General features: G+C 40.2%; 1 protein-coding gene across 1 annotated transcript in view; it reads left to right on the top strand.

Moving 5' to 3' along the window:
* Positions 1 to 22,537, top strand: part of LOC126355141 (UDP-glucosyltransferase 2-like) — a 67,198-nt gene that overhangs the window by 5,400 nt on the left and 39,261 nt on the right. Inside the window, exon 2 of the mRNA XM_050005328.1 lies at positions 19,288 to 19,470. Within this exon, the coding sequence (XP_049861285.1) occupies positions 19,297 to 19,470 (174 nt within the window). The 5' untranslated portion in view covers positions 19,288 to 19,296. The remainder of the gene's footprint in view (positions 1 to 19,287; positions 19,471 to 22,537) is intronic.

The raw sequence follows: 22,537 nt of genomic DNA, 5'->3' as shown, positions 1-22,537 counted from the left end.
CCTAGATGTGTTCTATCGGTTTCAGATTTGGTGAGCTAACTTGTTGAAAAATCCTGTTGCCTTCGGGAAACATGATCGTCATGATCTGCAACCACAGTACGATACTCCTTGGCCGTCATGGCGTGTCGAACGAGTTCCTTTGGACCTGTGGTCGCCCACGTGAATGTTTCCCAGGGCATAATGTAGCCGTCGCCAGCCTGTCTCAGACTCGTAGTACGAGTGTCTAGGAGCTGTTACCCTGGAAGGTGACGGATTCCAGCCATTCCATTGGTATGATTAAGCAGGTATCGGGAGTCATCAGACGTTGCAGCGATCTTCCACTGTGCTAACTTCAGACGTGATAGTCACATGCCCATTTCAATCGTAGTTACCAAATATTCAAATGTTTGTGAAATCTTATGGGAATAAAGGCATCAGTCCCTAAGCTTACACACTACTTAACACGCACACCCATGCCCGAGGGAGGACTCGAACCTCCGCTGGGACCAGCCACACAGTCCATGACTGCAGCGCCCGAGACCGCTCGGCTAATCCCGCGTGGCAATCGTAGTTACCGATTCCATGGTGTTAACATTGGCACATGCTCCTTCTGCGGCTGTGGAGGCCTCGTTAGGAATGTTCGCCGCACTGCGCGTTCAGACACACGTGTACCCTGCCCCTCATTAAAGTGTGATCCTAGTTCTGCCACAGTTGGCCGCCTACCCACCCTAAGACGTCCGACAATTATAATGTTGGCTAGCCGCCCAACCCCATTACGTCTGGACGTGGTTTCACCGTGATTGTGTTGAAGGCGCTACTACAGAACTCCTTGACAACCCAAAAAGTATAACATTTCCCGAAATTATCGTCCCGAGCCTCAGGGCCGTCACCATCTGCCCTTCGTCAAACTCATATAGATAGTGCGACTTCTCCAGTCAACACACTGACAGCAGGCTTACTGATACTCCCTGCTCCTGGACTGGTTTATATCGATAGCGGGTTAGTGGCGGTAATGTCCTGGCTGATCAACGTGTAATATTCCACGTGAACAGAGAATATACGCGGACAAAATGACGGAAGATCTTGCCCAGTCTGGCAACACACAGAACAGAATACTAGATAGGACCTCATACAGAGACTCTATTGGCAAATGACTGGTATGGAAAAGGAACACACGAAAGAAGAGTTCCGAAAATCATAGACAGCAGATAAGCCAGCTCATGATAATTTTGTGTTATATGTTCGTGACATCGTCAGTCCCCGGGACATCTGGAGCGTATAGTAACAGAAGAAAACTTCACATGAAGAGTTTGCTTAAAATAATTGTATTGAAAGACAGAGCTGTGCTGTCATCATTGGATCTTATCTTAGCGTAAGATTAGGATTAGGGTACAAAAATTCTCCTGGGATTTCTGGAGATGATATCTTGCTACTGGCATATTTCGTCATGAAAATATGAGGCCGAGTTGGTCATTGTCATGTATCCTTGTAAGGATAGTGCAAGTTGACTATACCATAGAAATCAAGATTATATGCGTTATTTATGAAGTAAAAAACAGCTTCAATCAAAAACTGAAACCGTGGATCTGAAGCCCTGGATATTCAACAACCACATGGTAAGTGCATCTATAGAAACTGTGTATTTAAGAGCTTGCTTTTCGTGAACAATGGAACATACTTCAATCTCAATATGTTTTACTAAACTTGTTCATTCCATGCATTACAAAGGGAGGAACGGTCAGTATTCAGGGATATGGCCGAAACGATCATTGGAAGCAAAATGTCAAGCAAACAGGGGCTTTAAAATTAATTAAGAGTTATGAGCACATTGTCATCTTCGATACTCTGAAACAAATCTCTTCTAGTGTAGCTCTTTGTTTCCATATTTTGAGAAGTAGTGATCTCCAAAACAAGAAGAAAATGTGTAGACTTGATCATCGTTGCCACTGTGAAGCACATCTTTTTATTGAACAAGTATTCATAGCTGTTAAGGTATTTGCCCGCATCTCGTGGTCGTGCGATAGCGTTCTCTTTTCCCACGCCCGGGTTCCTGGGTTCGATTCCCGGCGGGGTCAGGGATTTTCTCTGCCTCGTGATGGCTGGGTGTTGTGTGATGTGCTTCGGTTAGTTAGGTTTAAGTAGTTCTAAGTTCTAGGGGACTGATGACCATAGATGTTAAGTCCCATAGTGTTCAGAGCCATTTGAACCATTTTTTTGTTAATGTATTCATTTTAGACTCCATGTTTTCTAGTCTTTTTTATTGTTTTGGTTCATACTATCTCCTCCCAAAATATGGGAGTCAAGGATCTTGCAGTAAAAGAAATTTAGTGCTTAGTATCGAGGCCGAAGAACTGCTCCTAGCTCTTGATATATGCACATTTGAGCCCATGGTTACAAGACATCGAATGATCTGCCTCGTCACATACCTGAATACTGAACATTCGTCCTAGGACACCCTGTGTATGGTCGGCTATATAACACGATAATTATGTGGTTATCTTCCTTCGCTTCCCGCTGGCGGGAAGTACAAATACATCGTGAGTTCTGTGTAGAGTAATTTTCACAAACATCCACGTTCAGGTCTCCCGGGCACCTTCTGTTTTATATCATAAGAAATACGTCGTTGTCCGCTGTAATGGAAAGATGCTGAGGGACTACAGTGTAACTAAGCAGCCAGGTATTACAATGATCCTGATCAGTCCTAGCTGCCTGTCGTACTGGTGATCCCATATAGGGACACTGCTTTTGTGTAACTGCAGACATGTTATGTGAGTATGGCCGTTCTTCCAGGACCGTATGGCTAAATAAGGTGCATCGTTGATCAGTACCTTACTGTTTAAAAGGAGTGATATATTTTACTTTCAAAAGTTAGCGAATGGGTACCGAGCATAAAATGTTTCTGTAACTATGATCACGCAAAAGGTGTCGAAAAACTGAGACTGAGAAGAGTGTGATACTTACACACGTTTATTTAAGGTATTTCAAGAAGTAAAATTAAGGCGATAACAACCCTCGGTCTCAAAAATGAAGCCTTTCGACCTAGGTTTCGGCAACTACTAAGAGTGCGTTCATCAGAAGTAAAACACTCCAAACCCCGCAGGATAGCCCTTAGCATAAGTTAGTTTCAGTTAGATTAAGTAATCTGTAAGCCTCGGGATCGATGACCTCAGCAGTTTCGTCCCAAAGTAGCGTACCACAAAAAAAAAAGAATGGTTCAAATGGTTCTGAGCACTATGGAACTTAACTTCTGAGGTCGTCAGTCCCCTAGAACTTAGAACTGCTTAAACCTAACTAACCTAAGGACATCACACACATCCATGTTCGAGGCAGGATTAGAAACTGCGACCGTAGCGGTCGCGCGGTTCCAGACTGAAACGCCTAGAACCGATCGGCCACCAGCGGCCGGCGAGTACCACAAATTTCCAAGTTTTCTAAAACATTCAAACTGGCATGTCATGTATAAAATGAACATCAAGCGATGAAGCTTCAGTCAAAAAATTTTAAAATAGGAAACATGGAAGGAAAGCCGCTATGTGTTGCTCACGCATGTCTTTCTGCGGTAGCAACAGGCTGAGACGCCTGAGTTAGCAGTTGCGGGCAGGTGAACATTACACCAAAAGTGCCATTTAGTAGCCGCAAATACCAACAGGCATTAAAAAGAAAATTATTATCTGACCTAATGTGCCGTAGGACGCTTATTTTGGTACAACATTAAAATCGGACTATAATAATCCCTACACCAACGACGCGTGGATGTAGAAAGACTTGTCCCCATATTACAAGGTGTGGCTGTTATCATTTCACATCTAACGCCTGTTTGTTTGATCTGACTTCATTCCTAGAAAAGTATGCTGATTCAGGATTATATTCCATTATCAGCGGTTGGAAGCAAAAAACTGTTTTGAACCAGTTTCATCTGACAAAATCAGGAGGTTCTTCGCAGCATCGGCGAAGACACTAAATTCAGAAAACATTAACAAGAAGAGGAGAAGGGTTGACATAATACTTGTTAAGACGCCAGGAAATTACTCCCACACTATTAGAGGGAGTGTTAGATGATGTAAGCTGCATAGGAAGGCAGATCGGAATACGTGCAACAAATAGTTGAGGACTTAGGTAGCAAGTACTACTCCCAGATGTAGCACTGTGGGGTAATTCGAAGAGGACGCAATAAACCAGTTATACGGCTGATAACTAAAGAAAAGGGTGATAAGATCTCTGTGGCTCTGGATGCTGTTGCTGCCTGCTCCATAAATTAAATGGTTCACCATGCTATCTAAATAGCTAACAGCCCGAAGCTCACCCGTAGTCACTTATCTATGAATATATGATGCCAGTACAGCAGTGCCATAGTCGCCACAATGTTAGAGTGGTAGAAGTTAACCGAGCATTAATTCTTTCAAGGTGACAGAATGTGAAAGATGATTTTCCTTCTTGTTGTCAGTATTTTCAATATGTTCGTGTCTTCACCGATTCGTGAAGAGCCTCCTTACTCCTTATTTTGCCAGTAAACATAATTTAAATTTTCATCATCCTTTTCTTGCTCCACATCTCAGATTCTTCGTATTTCTTCTTTTTCGTCTTTCCCACAGTCCATGATTCACTACAACACACAAGCCACAAGCTTAAAGATTCACTGAGCCTCAATTCGTTCAAGATGTCAGGAGGTGAGAGATGATAACAGAATACAAGAAACAACTTTTAAAGCCAGTAATTAAAATATCTACAAAGCGCATATCTGTATGTTTCTCGGTGATCGATTGAAGCTGTGTGTAGTAACTGATGCTATATGCCTATTTGAAAAAAGATTATGGTAAATTTTCACGAGCAAAAGATATGAGGATATTGAAAAGTTCTTCTTAAACTTGCCGCATCAGATTCAAATAGTATCCCAAGCTATTGATGCATGAATGAAAGCAAAAGCTTCTATAGGAATCTGATGTGGTAAATTAACCGAGAACTTTGTATCCAAGGACTGCGTCGCGAAAGACTTCGTAGCAATATGAGAAAGAATGGGTGCCTTATCTGTTCGAATATTCAGACACAGACCATATCATGAATAACCGATTTTTGAGGGACATCATATTCGCTGTTGACTATACTGATTATTTACTTCACAACTGCCATTTCGGCCTTTTGGGAATTTTCAAGCGGTACAGCAAAAGATTTTTCTTGAGCAGATTTTTCATTACCACATGAAAATGCCCCAAAGATAGAAACTGCAGTCGTGAAATAAATAATTTATTCACTCATCCCTAATAGCCTAAAAAATTTCTACATGACTGAGAACCCCGACCATAAGAAGTTAACCAGTTTCTTTCGCATTACTTTGCAACATGACGGATGTGAAATCCCTCACTTCTTCACATCAGAAATGAGTTCACAATGACAGTAGTTGCTGGCGGGAAGTGACATAGCACAAAACTGTGCTGACGTAAGTCTGTCTCATCTACCAGACCTGTTCTCGCCACAGTATTATGGATTACGTAAGAAATTCTATTATGTAGCGGAGCTTAGAAAATGCAAGAACCTAAACTGAGCAATTATTGTGGATGAAATGGAATAGAAAACTGTCTGAGAAGGCGCTAGTGTAACAGAAGAACGCTGACTTGAGGCAAATGGAATGGTCGATCCTCATCTGTTACGTATAGGAAATTGTCTATCACTGAAGGAAACACGGCCTGGTACATGGAAAACATCTCATAACGTTGTTTGATTCCTTAGCGTCATGTGTTCATTCACGCGTTCTTGAGGCCTTGCCTTCCTAGGCCTCTATCTGCCTTTCATCTGTTTCATTGCCTTTATTCTGCACCTTCATGAGGTCTACATGATAATTTCCGGTTTTGGCCACATCACAGAGGCAGAACGTGGGTTCCACCCCTGCATTCACCTAGTCGGACGTGGAAATTCGCCTTAAATCCACATTAATGCTGACCTGGTTCCGTTCTTATATCATCGAAGCAGATTCGATTCGGGGCGGACGTACCACAGCGAATCCTGGAAACGTCGAGCTTAGGACGCTCCTTAATTACCTGGGGTTTCTCCTTCTTAATTTTGATCTTGGCGAGATGTGGTGGGAAACTCCTCCCTCCCCCTCAAGTGAGGCTTACCCTTGAATTTTCAAATAATCATTCCTATTTTATACGTTCATGATTTTACTTCCTACCATTAAAAAGAACTAAAACACATCTTCCAAGTGCTACATTGCTTTTCTGTTGAAAAAAAAATTTCAAATGGCTCTGAGCACTATGGGACTTGACATCTGTAGTCATCAGTCCCCTAGAACTTAGAACTTCTTAAACTTAACTAACGTAAGGACATCACACACATCCATGCCCAAGGCAGGATTCGAATCTGCGAGTGTAGCGTTCGCGAGGTTCCAGACCGTAGCGTCTAGAACTCACGGCCACCCCGGCCAGCCAGCTTTTCTGTGACTATAATAACTACGTGTAAGGTGCTCTATGACGAGTTTAATATAATTAACTATCTTGTTCATTGCGAAATGGCTGTCTACATATGGTGTTTTTTGCAAATAATTTTCGCGAGTAAACAAATGCAAAATAGACAGTGACAACACCTTCCCTAATTTTTTACTCACCTCAAGGGTATTCGTGTACTTGCTCTATTGTAATAACTGAGCACATGACATACATGTGTCATCGCTGTAGGCAAGACAGTCATTAGACGTGTCTACTGTACATTCACCTCGTGCAGCCTCTCCAGTCTATTGCCCACGGCGCAGTCGAACACTGACCACAAGTACTTGCGGGGATGCCTACAGCGATCTATGTTTCTGCAGCTTCCCGCACGAAACAAAGTATACGCCTCAAGTCTTTATGCACTAAGTCTTGCAGCGTATGTGATGGATAGTTCGATCTTTCGTCAAAAGAGGTGTGTAATAATAATTGTACGGCACTTGGTAACTGCCCATACGTTTGGGATATACTGTGAGAGATTGCAGGAGCAGTGCGAATCACTTCTCATTCTGTTTTCTAGCCTCCGGCACAATCATTCTTCGTTCACTTGGAGGATCTGATAAGGTGGAGGTGTGACACGCTTGTGAACCACAGTATGCAGCGCACTTCTCAATGGCCTGCAGCAGTCGTGATTTTCTCACTTGATGACTTACAAATACAAATTAAAATATGAGTATGAATTCGATATTAGCAGAGACGAATTTGATAGTCATTTTAGCTGTGCCCGAGCACTTTTAGGCCCTTTAGTCTGGAACCGCGTGACCACTACGGTCGCAGGTTCCAAGCCTGCCTCGGTCATGAATGTGTGTGATGTCCTTAGATTAGTTAGGTTTAAGTAGTTCTAAGTTCTAGGGGACTGATGAGCTTCGATATTAAGTCCCATAGTGCTCAGAGCCATTTGAACGATTTGTAACTAGCAGCTTCAGGGCGCCTCATTCAATTAGATTTATTTTCACACATAGCGTACACAGTTGAAATTAATTTATTTTAAGAAGCAATCACAAAATCGTGATACGGTCGAAGAACTTGGTGAACAATGGAGCCAGTTTGTTTGCTGCTTTTCGTCCAACCCAAACACTCGTTCTATCAGCCTGAGATAAATAAATAACTGTATCTGAAGCGAAGACTGAAGCCACCGTCTCCAGACTGAAGAGACACCAAATTGCAGGTCTGGGTGTGCAACATGATGTTCGGCTTGCGGAAGGCTCACCTTTATGGTGACGGTCTCCGCCATTTCCTGATATTTTTTATCCGAGTTCTAGGGTCTTCGTGTGCAGATAAGATAAAAAAGTGAAGCAGGTGTGAGCTTCATTAGAAACGTCTCCGTTTTTGACAGGAGCACCGAACATAGCTATGTCTAGGATGGTGTTGACAAGATCTGAATGTTGCTCCTCCAAGCGCTGACGTCCTGGTGCTGATCATAATGCAGTGCTTTAGCTGCTTCCAGATTCTGAGAGCAAAATTCTTGCAGTTTAGTTCTACGAGATTCCCTCTTCCTTATTGAATAAATGGATTTGTTCCTTTTTAACCGCTTTTTTTCACGCTAATCAATTTTCTGTCGTTGCTCTACTATATTTTATGTTCGGTACTGTCAGCAGTTAAAGATATTTTGCGACGCTTTGTAATGTCAAGTTCAGTGCGATCCTGGGAAATTTTCTCCTTCAGCACACCTTGTACGAGAATATGACATTTGACAACTTTGGAAGAGATGCTGATTGAATTTGGGTCATCATTAATTTGAATAAATCGCATTTTGCTTTTGTAGAAACTTAAAATTTTAAATTTTGTTTCAATATAGAAAATTGGGACACTGATTTATTTCAATTGATAAGAGTACGTAGGTACCCCAACCAGCCTCCCTGTATCAAACGATACCGTAGACATGTATAAAGAGACAATAGAGGAGCACCTTCACTATCATTATCTAGTTACATAACATCAACTGGTGCAGATGCTAAGAGGATTTCTTTAGCAGAACTTGACGTAGAGATCCTAGCCTGATCTCAAACTTCGTGAGATATATTTCCTCTTATAAAAAATCGTAAAACGACACTGACAAAAATCATTAATTTGATTGTTATTTCTTTAGTCCGTTTTATATGCAAATATATATACGAGAGCTGTAAAGTAGACATATTTCTCTGAAATAATTTTATTTTATTTATGTTGTACAACGCTAGTTCGGGTTATTTTCATTTGATGGTGGCTCGCAAATTCCTTGCGGTATTACAGTACCTGTCTGCATTCAGTGGGGATGCTGTGAGGCAGCTTGTGAACGAGAAAACTACCTGACCGTCATAAAAGGTTATTGCCGTAATCTTCCCTTCCGAATGTGTACCCTTGCCATTTTTGGGGCACTTTCGTCAGGTTTGTTCCACACGCAAAACGCGGCTGTATATTTTAATCTTTGTTTAAACTATTTATTTAAAGCACTCTACTAACTAACGTAGTTCATTTAGAAATAATTGTTACACAAAAACTAGAAATTAAAAACAAAAACCGCGATATAAGTATTTCTGGTGAAGTATTTTCCATGATACGTGGCGTGGCAGAGAACTGGGCCGCCGTGGATATAGGGAAAGAGTCCTAGGATCGTACTGTAAAACATTTTCAGACACAACAATGAAACCCGTGCGCATTGCCGTTCATTGCAGTGCTTAGCTGTTGAAAATGAGACTCAAACAAATATAAATCGCTTACTACACGTTCAAACATCATCAGTATAGGAATGTTCCTGAATTCTGCACTAAAGCTCTCTTTCAGCCTTGCTATGGTGTGTAGATTTCGGGCACGCCCAAATGAAGTAATCACAGACAGATAAGAGGGAGACCTGTTTGCCTTAAGCTTTTCGCACTGCGGCCATTAAAATCTGAGCGCAGTGGGATCAGCACCATGAAGCTGAAGTCAGTACTCATTTGCAGCTGTTGAAGGTCAGGTGCGAGAATATTTAAGCCATTGCAGCGTACGACTGAGATATGACTGTGGATGCTCGCCCATCCTCATCTTAAAAAAAGTATATGGTTGATTGTGCATTATGCTCACTGTACAAACAGGGCACCGCAATGCGACATTATGACTCTTTAATAAATGAAGACTGAGTTCATGATGATTTAGTGACGTAACCCCCGAGACACAAATGTGCCTCGTCATTCATTCATGGCGTTCCTTTTTTCTAAGGTGTCACCACTGTCACAAATTTTAGTCAATTGCCCAACAGACATATTCATTTTGTTTTCATAATTGCTTTCATTTAATTGTTGCGTAGCCCGCAGTTTGTAGGATTGCCACTTTATATCATCCCGTAAAATTATGTGCACATTACGACTGGACATTAGGAGGACTGCCGCAATTTCTCTCACAGAACGATTTCCACTGTTGGTCACTACATTTTGCACCTTCTTTTTTCGTTTCTGTGAGCGACAATTTCCGTGCCATCCTGGCAATTTCAGCTTAAGTGTAGCGCCTTTTGCTTCAAAGTATTTCACCCATAACCTTGTTGCATGTGTCAATGGTGGGGGATCATTCCGTCGGAAGTGACTGGCTTCAGGAGAAGGGTGCTGATGAGGGCTGAGCAGGGTAAAGGGTGGTGGAAGGTCGTTCGGGCTTGCACGTGATGATGTTACTGATATAAGGGGTATGACTTCGCCACAGAATGTGTATAAACTGCACCAGAATGACCAAAGTATACAAAATGTGTTAGAGTCTCCACAATTAGTATTACTCACTACACTGCGCGTTACGAGAATTGTTTATTTTATACCTCGGAAAAAATATATTATGTTACCGTGGCACACAGATTATACACCATAGCAGTTATATTCATTTCCTGAGATAAATTAACGCTCGAACCAGATCGCCCACCGGGGTCTCAGGGCTATGCAACATATTAGTGCACTGACATGTGCCTTGGCCATAACTTGAATAATACGTAAACATTAATATTAACAGGTCAAAAGTAAGAAATACGGGGTGTATGTTAAGATAAAAACCAAATAAAAATAGATGTATGACATACAAGGAAGATGGATAGTGTACTACAAATGAAACCCGAAGTGAGTGCTGATCCAGTAAGTTTTGAACAGGATTCCAACTGCAGTTGCATTTTTTTTTAAGCGAAGACAGTTTTTGGCCCAGATAGCCATTATCTAGTATATGTCAGTCATGGTGGGAGAACACAGAACATCTTAATTAATACCCATCCATTAGAGTTAAAAATTTCGTTCATTTGGAAATTTGTAATATAGTGTAAAGCAATTTTGCCCTAGAGAAGTGGCAAAGACGTTATTTAAAATTTAAAAATGACATGAAATACAACTTAGTCACAGTTAAGATCATAGATTTTAAACCTGTAGAACTTAAAAGTGGTTTTGATGCAAAGTCTTTTTTCTTTAAGAGGAAGGAATGATTTTTACAATCAAAGACACGTTTATACCCTACAAATTGAACGCTAATTCATATTTCAAACAATGATTTCTACATTACGCCACTTTCGTTGGTGTTACATGAGTTGCCGGTCTACGCCTGCGCGCTTCCAGAAACAATACTGCACGCTTAGACTAATTTTATTCGAGCGTAATGATTTTATAGTCACCCAGTAAAATACTGCATATGACGTTGTTCACGTGTTTGTACTTTTCAGAGGAAAGTACTAAGTTGAATGTTGTGAACCACAGCTGTCCTGGAATGAGCTATTGTCCTATCTTTCACTTCGATGGTGTCTGTATTGTGATCCTCAGTAATCAGTTTGAGTAATTACAGAATTGATGTCTCCGTAATAAATGTCGCTAATAATATGTGAATTGCATCTGAGTAAACGCGTTACCAATTTAACCATAAAAGCTAATATGCTACGCTAAAGAAACAGTCCTGTGAATTCAGTGTTGTGCAGTGGAGTGAGCAGTATTGCATTGCGTGACGTCACAGCTCGCGACTTGTAATTTCAACAAACTAATGCGTCCATGAAGATCATAATGTGAAAGTTTCTTAGAGCCCAGCTGTGTCTTCTGCAGACGACGAAGGGCAATGTTTTATACAAGTTTCTAACGACACACTTATATTGTAGTATATCCGTATTACGTTTTGGTTGGGAATTAGTATACTTACCACAGTATGTGCATCAAAGTTAACAGCTAGCGAGGGGTCACATCTGTGAAGCCGACAGGTTAGATCCTCATCCGGCCGTTAACGGTTTAGGTGTTCCACGGAAACCTCCAGAGAAATACCGTGAAGGTTACTGTGAAAGGGCATTGTCGAATTCTTTCTCCATATTGGAAAGGTTTCGAGTTTGCACTCCAGTGACCTCAATGTCTACAGGACTTTAAACCCGAATTTTCCTTCCTTTAGAAACCTCTGAAGAAATTTGTGTCCGATGGAAAATACGATCACGTGACACCAGACGTATCTGAACAGTTGGACGACAGAGTTAATAAGATGGATGAAGAATGCCATGAAGCAATAATATACCTGAAAATTCAGTGAAAATTGCTAATAGGACGTGCAACGTGGTGTAGTGTTAAAAGCAAAAACAGTAGACAGGAAAACCGTACAATGCGACAAACAAAGAGACAATCGACACTGATTATTGACGAATTTGAGAAATTCAGAACTTGTTATTGTAGTTGAAGTGCAAATTAGTTTTCTTACAGATTTAGTTTCCTAACAAAACAGATAAAAATTCACGGTTTATAATGATACACCAGCTACATTAACATTTATCATGAACTCATTTCTCCATTTACCATCTGCTCACAGGAATATCTCCATCCTGATGTCTCCATTCAATTAGAGACTGACAGTTGCGTTGGAATTTGGTTAGAAGAGAACACTGAGTAATTTCAATGTATTACGCGACGATGCGTCAGAGAAAGAGAACATCTGTAAGTCGCTCTTTGATAAGAGATAGACGTAAAGATTGTGGTGTCACACATGATAAATCCTTTCGATAGCTCTACATATTGCATCATATCCTTTGATAAGAGACGCACAATAAGATTAGGGTGCTACAAATGATAGTGGTCTTCCGATAGTAAGGGTGCTACAAATGATAGTGGTCTTTCGATAGTACTACGAATTGTATCATCAGCCTTGAGCCCAAGGCTGATGCATTTATTGTTTTAAGTAATTATCCTGATATAACGACGTTTATTCAGGTGGTTTCGAATGTCTTCATTCTGTAAGTACACTATATTCTTTATAGCTAAGACTAGGAAAATATATTTCACTGTTAGTTCACTGCCTAAAACATGTGAAGGGCCATGTGCGTGTTGAAATGACAGAAGAATAGGTAATAGCATGCATAAGAGGATCACTGATGCGTAGCGCCTTCCCGTACGCAATAAAATCGTATTACTTGCAGTTCTGAAGTAATGTCCAACAGAAAAGAAAACACATTTAGTGTCACAAACGTTAATGTTAAGCAGTAATCAACGAACTTTTCAGGGGTATACAATAATAGAGCTCAGAAGCTAATCTGCACAAAGTTAGAAAATTATTGGTTAAAATACGTTAATTTAGAATTTAATTAAGTTGGATCTGAATCCGCTAATCTATCGTTACCGCTTGGTATGAGATATTTTATTTATGAATCGCATTAACGTTTTTCGGCATTTGGTTTAGTGTGCGCTATATTTTGGAAACTATGTGCGTAATCAAAGGGAAACATTGTACCACATGTTATCACCTGAAATTACACTGATAATCCTGAAATGACACCCCGTATGTCTCACCATTGATGTTACCTTAATTCTGAAATCCGGTAGTATAATGAAATTAGGAATTTAATAGGTGAAAGTGTTGGATGCTGTTAAATACATATATTGGGTGAACTATAATAAGGACACGTGATGTACATCATTTCGAATAGTAAAGTCTGCCGAATGATTAAGCTGTGTCGAAAATACATGCTTTATAATAAAGTATTGTTTAATAGCAGCTTTTGAGGGTTTAAATATATTTCAATCGGTAATATTAATATTGAAAGTTCTCAGAGATTTCTACAAATAATTCAGCAACGTATTAATTCTGTTCGTACTGTAATGACAGATTACAGTCCTTCTCCTAGTCATCGGTGTAATGTGAAACACATGTTGTGGCAGGTTCTGCATCTAATATAGCTGGCGTCAGTAATTCCACTAGTTCAGATTCACATTGTATCCACTTGGCTAACACAAGGCTGTGACGTCTCTGGCCCACAGTTCATAAACGTAGCGCTGCACCATCCCCATGAAGTGACACACACGCTCTGCTCAGAAGCAAATGTTGAGTATGTATAAGAGTTGTATATCTTTTTCTCTCCCAATTACGGACCAGTATTATACCACCATAAAAATGAAAAAGTCAACTAGTATGTAGCCCATAGCCACAATCGTTTTCTCGTAGTTCGATCTCTGTTCCTCAGAGCCGCTATCACGATCTGATAGCTTTGTCGCCGTTCCCAAAAGATATTACAATGGTTATACTACTCTGGCCCACTAATACATCATCTAAGTTCTTGTAGTTCAATATCCAGGTCCCATGCTCTGCCACCTATGCTCTATTAGCCTTCCTCCATCATCTATGATCTCGTAGTTTGATCTATGCAACCAATGAATATACACTACGTCAATTTGTGAGCAGCAATTGTATAATTTTTGACACCCACAGGTTTACGCATACCATTCTTATTGTGCTAGTTATTTCACGATGTATGAAGTGCTTATCATGTTTTACACTAATGCCTACTTACATTGGATCACAGTGCAAACTGTTTGGACCTTTGACCGAATTATATACTGAACACTCGATTTATCAGTATAATTAGAACCCTAATATAAGTGCTAAATGATGCGCCGATGTTTCTGTGTTCCTATTCAATCACAGCTCTTACTTGTCTTTCATCTGATAAAGCCATTTCAGCACCTTCCAAAGACCAATAATCAGGGTAGATTGCATGCAAGGATAGTGGAAGTTACATCCTATACTGTAACCTACCGTAACGTTGTGTAATCCTTATACCACGCTAGTCTACCTGAATACGATGTTCAGGCCAACTACATATGGTATTCTGGACCCTATCCCCTTGCCACGTTTTCTATTTAAATGCAATCGTTGAGAGTTGCATGTACTGAAACACATGTGTACCAACCTTGTAGCTATTCCAAACAGATGGTAACTTTGATATGTACTAGCTGAGTATCCGGCATTGTCCGAGAATACATTTATTCCCGTTTTCTATTAGTCCATCCCCTCGTTCTCCCTTTCTCTGCCCATAGCCTTCTTCATACCCACTGTCCATCATTTCTATACACTATCTGTGTCCATCTCCTCCACCCCTGCATTCTCTCTCTGTATCCTCCTGCCCCTTTCTCCCTCACCCCATCTCTCTGCCCAACTCCTCCTCTCCAATCTCTCTGTCCATCTGTCTTTCTCTCTTTCTCTGCAAATTTTCTACTCCTCTCTCTCCATATCCACCTCCACTCACACTCTGCCTATTCTTTCCCCTATTTCTCTCTCCGTCTTCTCCTTTTCTTTCTCGGTCCATCTCTTCTCCCCTCGTACATTCCATCTACTCTTCATCCTCTATGTGTCGATCTGCTCCTTTCCCCTCGTTATCTGACACGCTCACCGCTATAGAAGGCTGGTGGTTCTTATCATCATCGTAAGTAGTATGCGTACCACATTTCATCGAAATGGTTCCAGGGGCTTAGGATGAACTCTTTACCTACGTTCTACTCCCATTTCACATTGTCTCTAGCAAATTTCGCATTCAGTTTCAGTTTCATGCAGTTCAATATTTATAATGCCGTATCTCCTCATCTATGTGCTGTCCAGTGATACAAATTTTCAGGTACATCCCTTGATAAGTGTGTATACTATCAGTGAAATATGTTATGATTAGATATGCTAGTAGAGGATTAATAATTTAAAACGTCTAGCATGAGACTTGACGTTTTCAAGCATCTCAGTCTTTATGACGTCATATCTCCTATACTGTGAGTCTTACAGTGATATACTTTCCTAGGTACATTCAGCGGAAGTAATAAATTAAGCGTGTTATCGCGCAATAGGGGTGAGAGTGTCACTGATATGATACACGAATTGGGGTGGCCGTCACTGAAACAGGGCTGGTTTTCTTTGCGGCGAGAACTATTTACGGAATTTAAATCACCAACATTCTCTTCCGAATTCGAAAATATTTTGTTGACACCCACCTACGTAGGGAGAAATGTTCATCATAATCAAGTAAGAGAAATCAGATCTCAAACGGAAGGATTTAGGTGTTCCCTTTTCCCACGCGCCATTCGAGAGTAGAATGGTAGGGAAATAGTATGAAAATGGTTAGATGAACCCTTTGCCAGGCACTTAAGTGTGAATTGCAGAGTAACCATGTAGAGGTAGAAATCATTGTAAATGGTGCCGCAGAGTCTCACGCGTCTCTGTGTTTATGACTCGTTATACATATTCTGAACAATGTGTCGTATAACGACAAAAGCGATGTTCATGGATACAGTCTGGAGTGAGGGTAAAAGAGCAGGGTAGCTCACAACTCTTAAATTTCCAGACTTAAGTCCTCCATTATTTGAGACCGGGAGCACTTAGTGATTTCCTTCAAACTTTATACAAAATTTCAAACATTTTCCAAACTTTTTCTCTGAAAGAAAGAGAATTTAGGGCTTATTACTTTTTCGCTGTTGATACAGTAAAACCGACAAATGGATTATGACGTTTTAGTTTAGTTTTTGCATACTGTATTCACTATAAATTTTGCACACAATATTCACGTATACCACTAAATGTACCAGCAAAATAGTGTCAATGGACCATATATGACAGGAGATATTACGGATTATAAACACTAAGATGCGTTGAAAACTGCCGCATTGTACATAACTTTGAAATTTATTACTTGTTTGCTGCTAGATCTCTTCGCAACACATTTCGCAGACAGTATCCACATATGCCGCTGAATGTACCGACGCAATTATAGCACTGTATGACACATAGATCAAGATATATACGTCACAAACACTTAGATGCGCGAAAAACTGTGGCATCGTGCGTGAAGTTTAAATTCGTTTATTTTTGCTATTTATGGCACTCGCAACATGTTTCGCAGACAGTATTCCCATATGCTGCAAAATGTAGATACACAAATAAACCATTGTAAGACACATAGTTCCAGAAGTATGATTTCATAAACACTGGGATGCATGAATTTTTAATGCATGTGTTCTTTATTACTAGGGTACTCCTACAGTAGAATCAGCTTAAGGAAATCCTTAAGACTTCGTAGCGCTTTTTACAGCTTTCAACTGCGAAGCACAAACGGCTCTAGGCGAAAACTCTACAGGACTCTGAAGAGGTTCTACCTTAGAGAAGTTTACCAAATCGCGTTGTAGCTCCTGGACATGTAACTAGAAGTATTGTCTTTAACTAAGTTCTGTGTTAAATTCAATTTAGAAAGAATTTTTGTTTTTATAGTATAATTTGGATACCGTACATTTGTACATTACGTGTATATGTTGTACTACTGTTTCCTAATTTCAAAGGCTTTTTCGCGAATGCATGGATATGAAATGTTTTCGATATTGCGCAACAGAGTTCATTTTTTGCCCTCGTTTCTAGTAGAAAACTGGCAAAATGAGTATCAGGGAAATCTATTAATATCATGTTTTCTAATACGTTTGAATTTTAACTTTTATGATGAAAAGGATTTGAAGCTACAGCCTTTCCAAATTTGAAAGTATTGTAAAATGTGCAACAGTTTATTTACTTAATATGTTCTACGGTTTTGTGCAATTCCATCAGACCTGCTAAATGTTAATAGTAGTATTACCCCTGTGATGTAAGCGGCGGGAAAGGGGGGAGGGGAAGAGCTACCGTTACTGCAGATATTGTCCACGGACATTCCATTACTTTTAAACGGTCAGCTGGATTGAAATTCCGATCTGTTCCATTTTTAAAACAGCCTGTATGAATGAAATTACGACCAATTGTATTCTTTTAATCGTTTTGTGTGTGAAAGTAACTGATTCGTTCGGTATTTATAAACTGTCTGAGTTGTTTTGAAGCCGTATATGTGAATGACATTTCGAACCAGTCCATCTATTTAAACAGAGTGGATGAAATTTCGAACTCTCCCATTTTTTTTAAATAGTCTGTCTGAATGAAATTACCAACTGCTCCATTTTTCCAAATGGTTTTTGTGAATAAAATTCAAATGTCGACAAGTTCTGTTTCTTCACATGGTCTGTGTGTTAGAAATTTCGATCCGTTCCGTTTCTTAATTGCGTGTGTGAGTGTCATTCTGAACTATTTGGTTTTTTAAACAATCTGTGTGAAAGGTATTCCGATCCATTGTGTAATTTCTTGTAAACTGTATATGTGAATGAAATTCCGAGCTCTACCGACATTTAAGTGGCCTGTGGGAATGGAACTCCCACCTATTCCATTCGAACAATTTGTGTGATAGAAATTGCAGTCCAATTCACTTCTCTAAAACGGGTTGCCTGACTGAAGTTTCCCCTTGTTCAGTTTTTTATTAATTTTGTATTTTTTAATCTGTTTGTGTGAATGAAGTCTCGATAATTTCCAGTTTTTTAGACAGTGTGAATACATGGCATTCCAACCTGTGTTGAAGATTAATACCTGTGTATATCAAATTCCTATGATTCAACTCTCTTACTGCATAAGGTGTCAAATGATTTGTACTACAATATAAAGTTAACTAATCTCAGTGTATGCATGGAAATTAAAAAGAAAAACATTAAACTGATTTATTGTGCGAAAATTTGCAGCACGAAGCAGAATCAAAGCTACTTAGACATATTTAGTAAATAATTCAGATATATGTGACAGGAATTGTGTAATGACAGATATTTGTCGTAAACATTTATAGTGATGTGTAAAACAGACAGAGAGAGAGAGAGAGAGAGAGACGTATGTATAAGATATAGTGATGAAGCAGAATTTCAGGTGTTTACCTATTTTTGACATTAAAAATATTGCTAGAGAGAACACTATGAATACTTGAAGTTACAATGAAATCCCGACCTTTAGCTGCTTACAGGCATTGATAAGTGTCAACGGGGACAGTAGAAAAGAGTGCCCCGACTGGAACTCGAACCTGGAACCTAAAGGTCTGGATTTCACTTCGAGAGCTGCAAAATCACCAGTGGCAGATCATTATCAGCTTCCGGACATTCAGACTGTGAACACAGTTCAAAAAGCGTGAAAGTCTGTGTGTGACCCTCCCTCTCCTCCCCCCCCCCCCCCTTTTCCACCTGTGTTTGTGTGTGTGTGTGTGTGTGTGTGTGTGTGTGTGTGTGTGTGTGTGTGTGAGAGAGAGAGAGAGAGAGAGAGAGAGAGAGAGAGAGAGAGCGAGAGAGAGAGATCTTACGTGATGTGATTGGATGTTTCATTTTCGATAGTTGCTAAAAATTAAAAAATATATATATCCCACTAGTGCCATCTTATAGTTTTTAATTTTTCTACCAGAGCGATGATGCAATTGTTATAAATTATCTCGCCAATGCCTTCTAGCCTTTTTAAATGTCCCTCACATCATTAATTTGCATTTTGTAAATTTGTCATCCACTGCCATCTTGATGACATCATTTCTTAAAAATAAATTATTACATCACGCCTGTGCCTGATAAACACCTGATGACCTTCAGCAGACGCTTGAACATCAAAGTGTGTCATTGGCACAGTAGATGTATTGCTTGTGGTATCAGTGGTATCACTTAAGGAATAGGTCTAATGTCTAGCCATGTTGTCTCTGTCTTACATGAAATGTACTTACTACTGTATCAGTTTCTCGCAACTGACGCTGTGCCTTTCTTGTCACTTGCAGTGCTCCACCATGAAGCTCAGGCTATTGCTGCTACCACTGCTGGTCCACGTGTGCTCATGTGCGAGAATCCTGGGCATCAACCCGACGCCCTCCATCAGCCACCAGCTGCCCTTCCTCATCATCATGCGAGCTCTTGCTGAAAAGGGACACCAGGTCACCATCATCACCACTAATCCTATGAAGGTAGCTAGATCTTCCTTTCACTGACCATTAGTTGAAGAACAGAGCGTGGCAGAGATTTAAGACAGCCTAGCCGACCTAGCAGTTAAGTCGTCAGTCGTTAACATTTACTTCTTTGATTTGTGTTAGGGACTGAAAACTCATGTAATCAAAATCGTACATGTTGAGCTTCTGAGTGAGCAAGCAAATTTTCCGTCACTTTCGACAGCTAGAATAGCTGCAGGGCAGTTTCAAAAGGGCGTCTAGAGGTGATGTACGTTACAACCAACGTGCCGTCATTGAATTTCTCACAAGCGCTTGTGGAAAGTCTAGGGAGCATCTGCTGTAGGCAGAAGTACAGTTTAGTAGCGCGGCACGGCGGGTGAGGTCATCAGAAGGTTGTTCCGCGCAGCTCCACAATTTGCAGCGGTTGTCGAGACCATCCACGGCTGTCGCACTTGACATGTTGCAGCGAGCTGTTGTCATTCGCGAGGACATACTCATTCGTGGAAGACATTTTGACGACGACGAGGAGGTGATTCACACAGTGAAGCACTGGCTCCACCAGCAAGACAAGTATTGACACTTACAGGGCATAAATGCCCTTCATGCTGGAGGAAGGCCATAGAACAGGACTGAGATTACGTGGAAAAATAGGGTGTGTAGATAAAACACCATTCTTTCTTGTGTGTAATTATCATCATGTTGAATAAAATATTGTTGAAGGAAAAAATGCTAGGAATTAGTTTCTGGGCAACCCTTGTAATTAAAATTTCTAGAAGATTGCATGTCTCCTGGTTGAGAATGTCAACAAACTTGTTTACATGTACGTCAAGCCTTCCTGATCTGTCTTTTCATGTTATCAGTGTGGAAGTTTCGGGTGGGTGGTATTCACTGGTACTGTTATTTTCATCAAAATAACTTTAAGAAAAGAAATCCATCTCCAAATTAAGAAGACAATGGACGCCTACTCTGTGAAATTGAGGATCCCCCTTCCCTCCTATACGTTTTAGAATAAGAATGGTGACTCAACTGAATGGCCAAAGAATAAGCGAAAGGGGCTTGTTTCATTAGATACGCAGCTGGCTACTGAAATGAAACACATGCCGGAATAAATGTATTCATTGTATCCTACATATATCGGTGATGTTAATTATCCACTGTTACGAAGTCTTAGTGTAAATACAATTTTATCTCACATGCAGCAAGTTTATGGGCTCCAATCAGTGTCTCTCACTCCAATCTCCCTGCAGTTGCCTAGGCATTTGTCTGTTTCTTTCATCTTGTACATTTTAGGAACGTTGTAGTTATTTAGATACGTGACACTCAAATGTTTGAGACTCCTTCGGGCATCCATTCTTTATACTCGACCGCCTATAACGAAGTTAGTTTGCCATGTACTGCTAATGATTGCGTACAGTTTTGAGATATACTTCATGAAGATCGTCGTCAAAAGTACTTACTGTTCCTTTTCTGAAACTTTGTCTTTCTGTGACTTACTTCTTAACAATTGAACACGAAAGAACACCGACTTCATAAGCTTACTTTGGATGAATTTCAGCGGCCAGCTTACCCCTCTGCAATAAAGAAATACATCCCTCAACGGAATTCCAATGTACCGCAAAATATACATAACATGAATTCTTCATAAATCTGTTGAAGCGATTTTACTATTCTGCATATCAAGCTGATACATATCTTGCTTTATTCCACAACCTGTACTAATAAAATATTAATATATTTTAAACGAAGCATGCCCACCTCTGTGTCTACATAATAAAATTTCACTTAGTGCTCGTGCATATTTGAATCCGTGTCGCATGCTATAATTCTCAATAGGCTTTTTATGTTACTAGTGGATTGCTAATGGATTGCCCCAACTCTTAAACAAATAATTTAATCAGCGCATAGAATGTTATCATAAGTGAGACTTACGCTTTTACTTCCCATCATTGTTCACCGTACCGTTAACTCACCATACAAATGTAAGTGGTTCAAAATGGCTCTGAGCACTATGCGACTTAATTTCTGAGGTCATCAGTCGCCTAGAACATAGGACTAATTAAACCTAAGTAACCTAAGGACATCACACACATCCATGCCCGAGTCAGGATTCGAAACTGCGACCGTAGCGGTCGTTCGGTTCCAGACTGTAGCGCCTAGAACCGCTTGGCCACTCTGGCCGGCAATGTAAGAGGAACACGTCAGATATAATACAACATGACACCGACTTCATTCAATACCGTATCTTGGAACTTCTTCCATGAATTGTAGTGGAGCTCCTAATACCGTATGGATGTACTTAGGGTGAATCACTTGATATTCCGACGTTGTGTAAGATTTTATATACCGTTTCACTTTCCTACATTCACGTGGTGCCTTTGCGTTTCGAGCTGCTTTTTTGGAACGTAATTCGCGCGGTGGTAGAAGTCTTGTCGAATATTCAATATCTTGCCCAATGTTGTCCGTGATATTTATTTCATTCCTTATGTTTCTAAGCATATAAGAATCGGTCCGTTTTTCACTTTATTTCGTTTTCTTATCAGAGTCACTATTGTTCCTGACGATAAACTTCCGTAGCTTCTGGTTTAGTTGCACATTCTGCCTCTACACTGGCAATTTCACATTCCTTCTCAGGTTACGGCTTCATGACTTAAATCGTATATCTCAAGTCACAGTATTTCAGCTCATTTTTAGTTATTTCGTTCAACCGACATTAATGTCCACAAGGAGACTGATTTTTCGTAATCAACGCTGAAGTACTGCCCTCAGTTGATGTTGGTTTGAAGACTTATAGGAAGACATTGCCATGCTATAGTTCATGGTATTCACCACAATGTACAGTGACTCTGAATCTAGCACTACCGTACCATTGCGTTGTGGTCATTTTATTCACAGAATCGGTATTGTCGAAAGGAGACCATTGCTGAGCTTTATAAGAATCAAGTGGTTCAAGGAATATGAAATGTGTGTATGTTTTGTAAGATAATTGACGCAGAGGTTGTGAGTAACCCTTACTGCTGTTAGGGAACTACGAAACCCATTTGCATCTTTAAATCTTCTCTGTATGTTTTAACCATAACTTAAACTA

This window comes from Schistocerca gregaria, chromosome 3 (assembly GCF_023897955.1).
Source record: "Schistocerca gregaria isolate iqSchGreg1 chromosome 3, iqSchGreg1.2, whole genome shotgun sequence".
NCBI lineage: Eukaryota > Metazoa > Arthropoda > Insecta > Orthoptera > Acrididae > Schistocerca > Schistocerca gregaria.
Note: the sequence above shows the minus strand (reverse complement) of the source record. Positions and strands in the feature narration are given on the sequence as shown.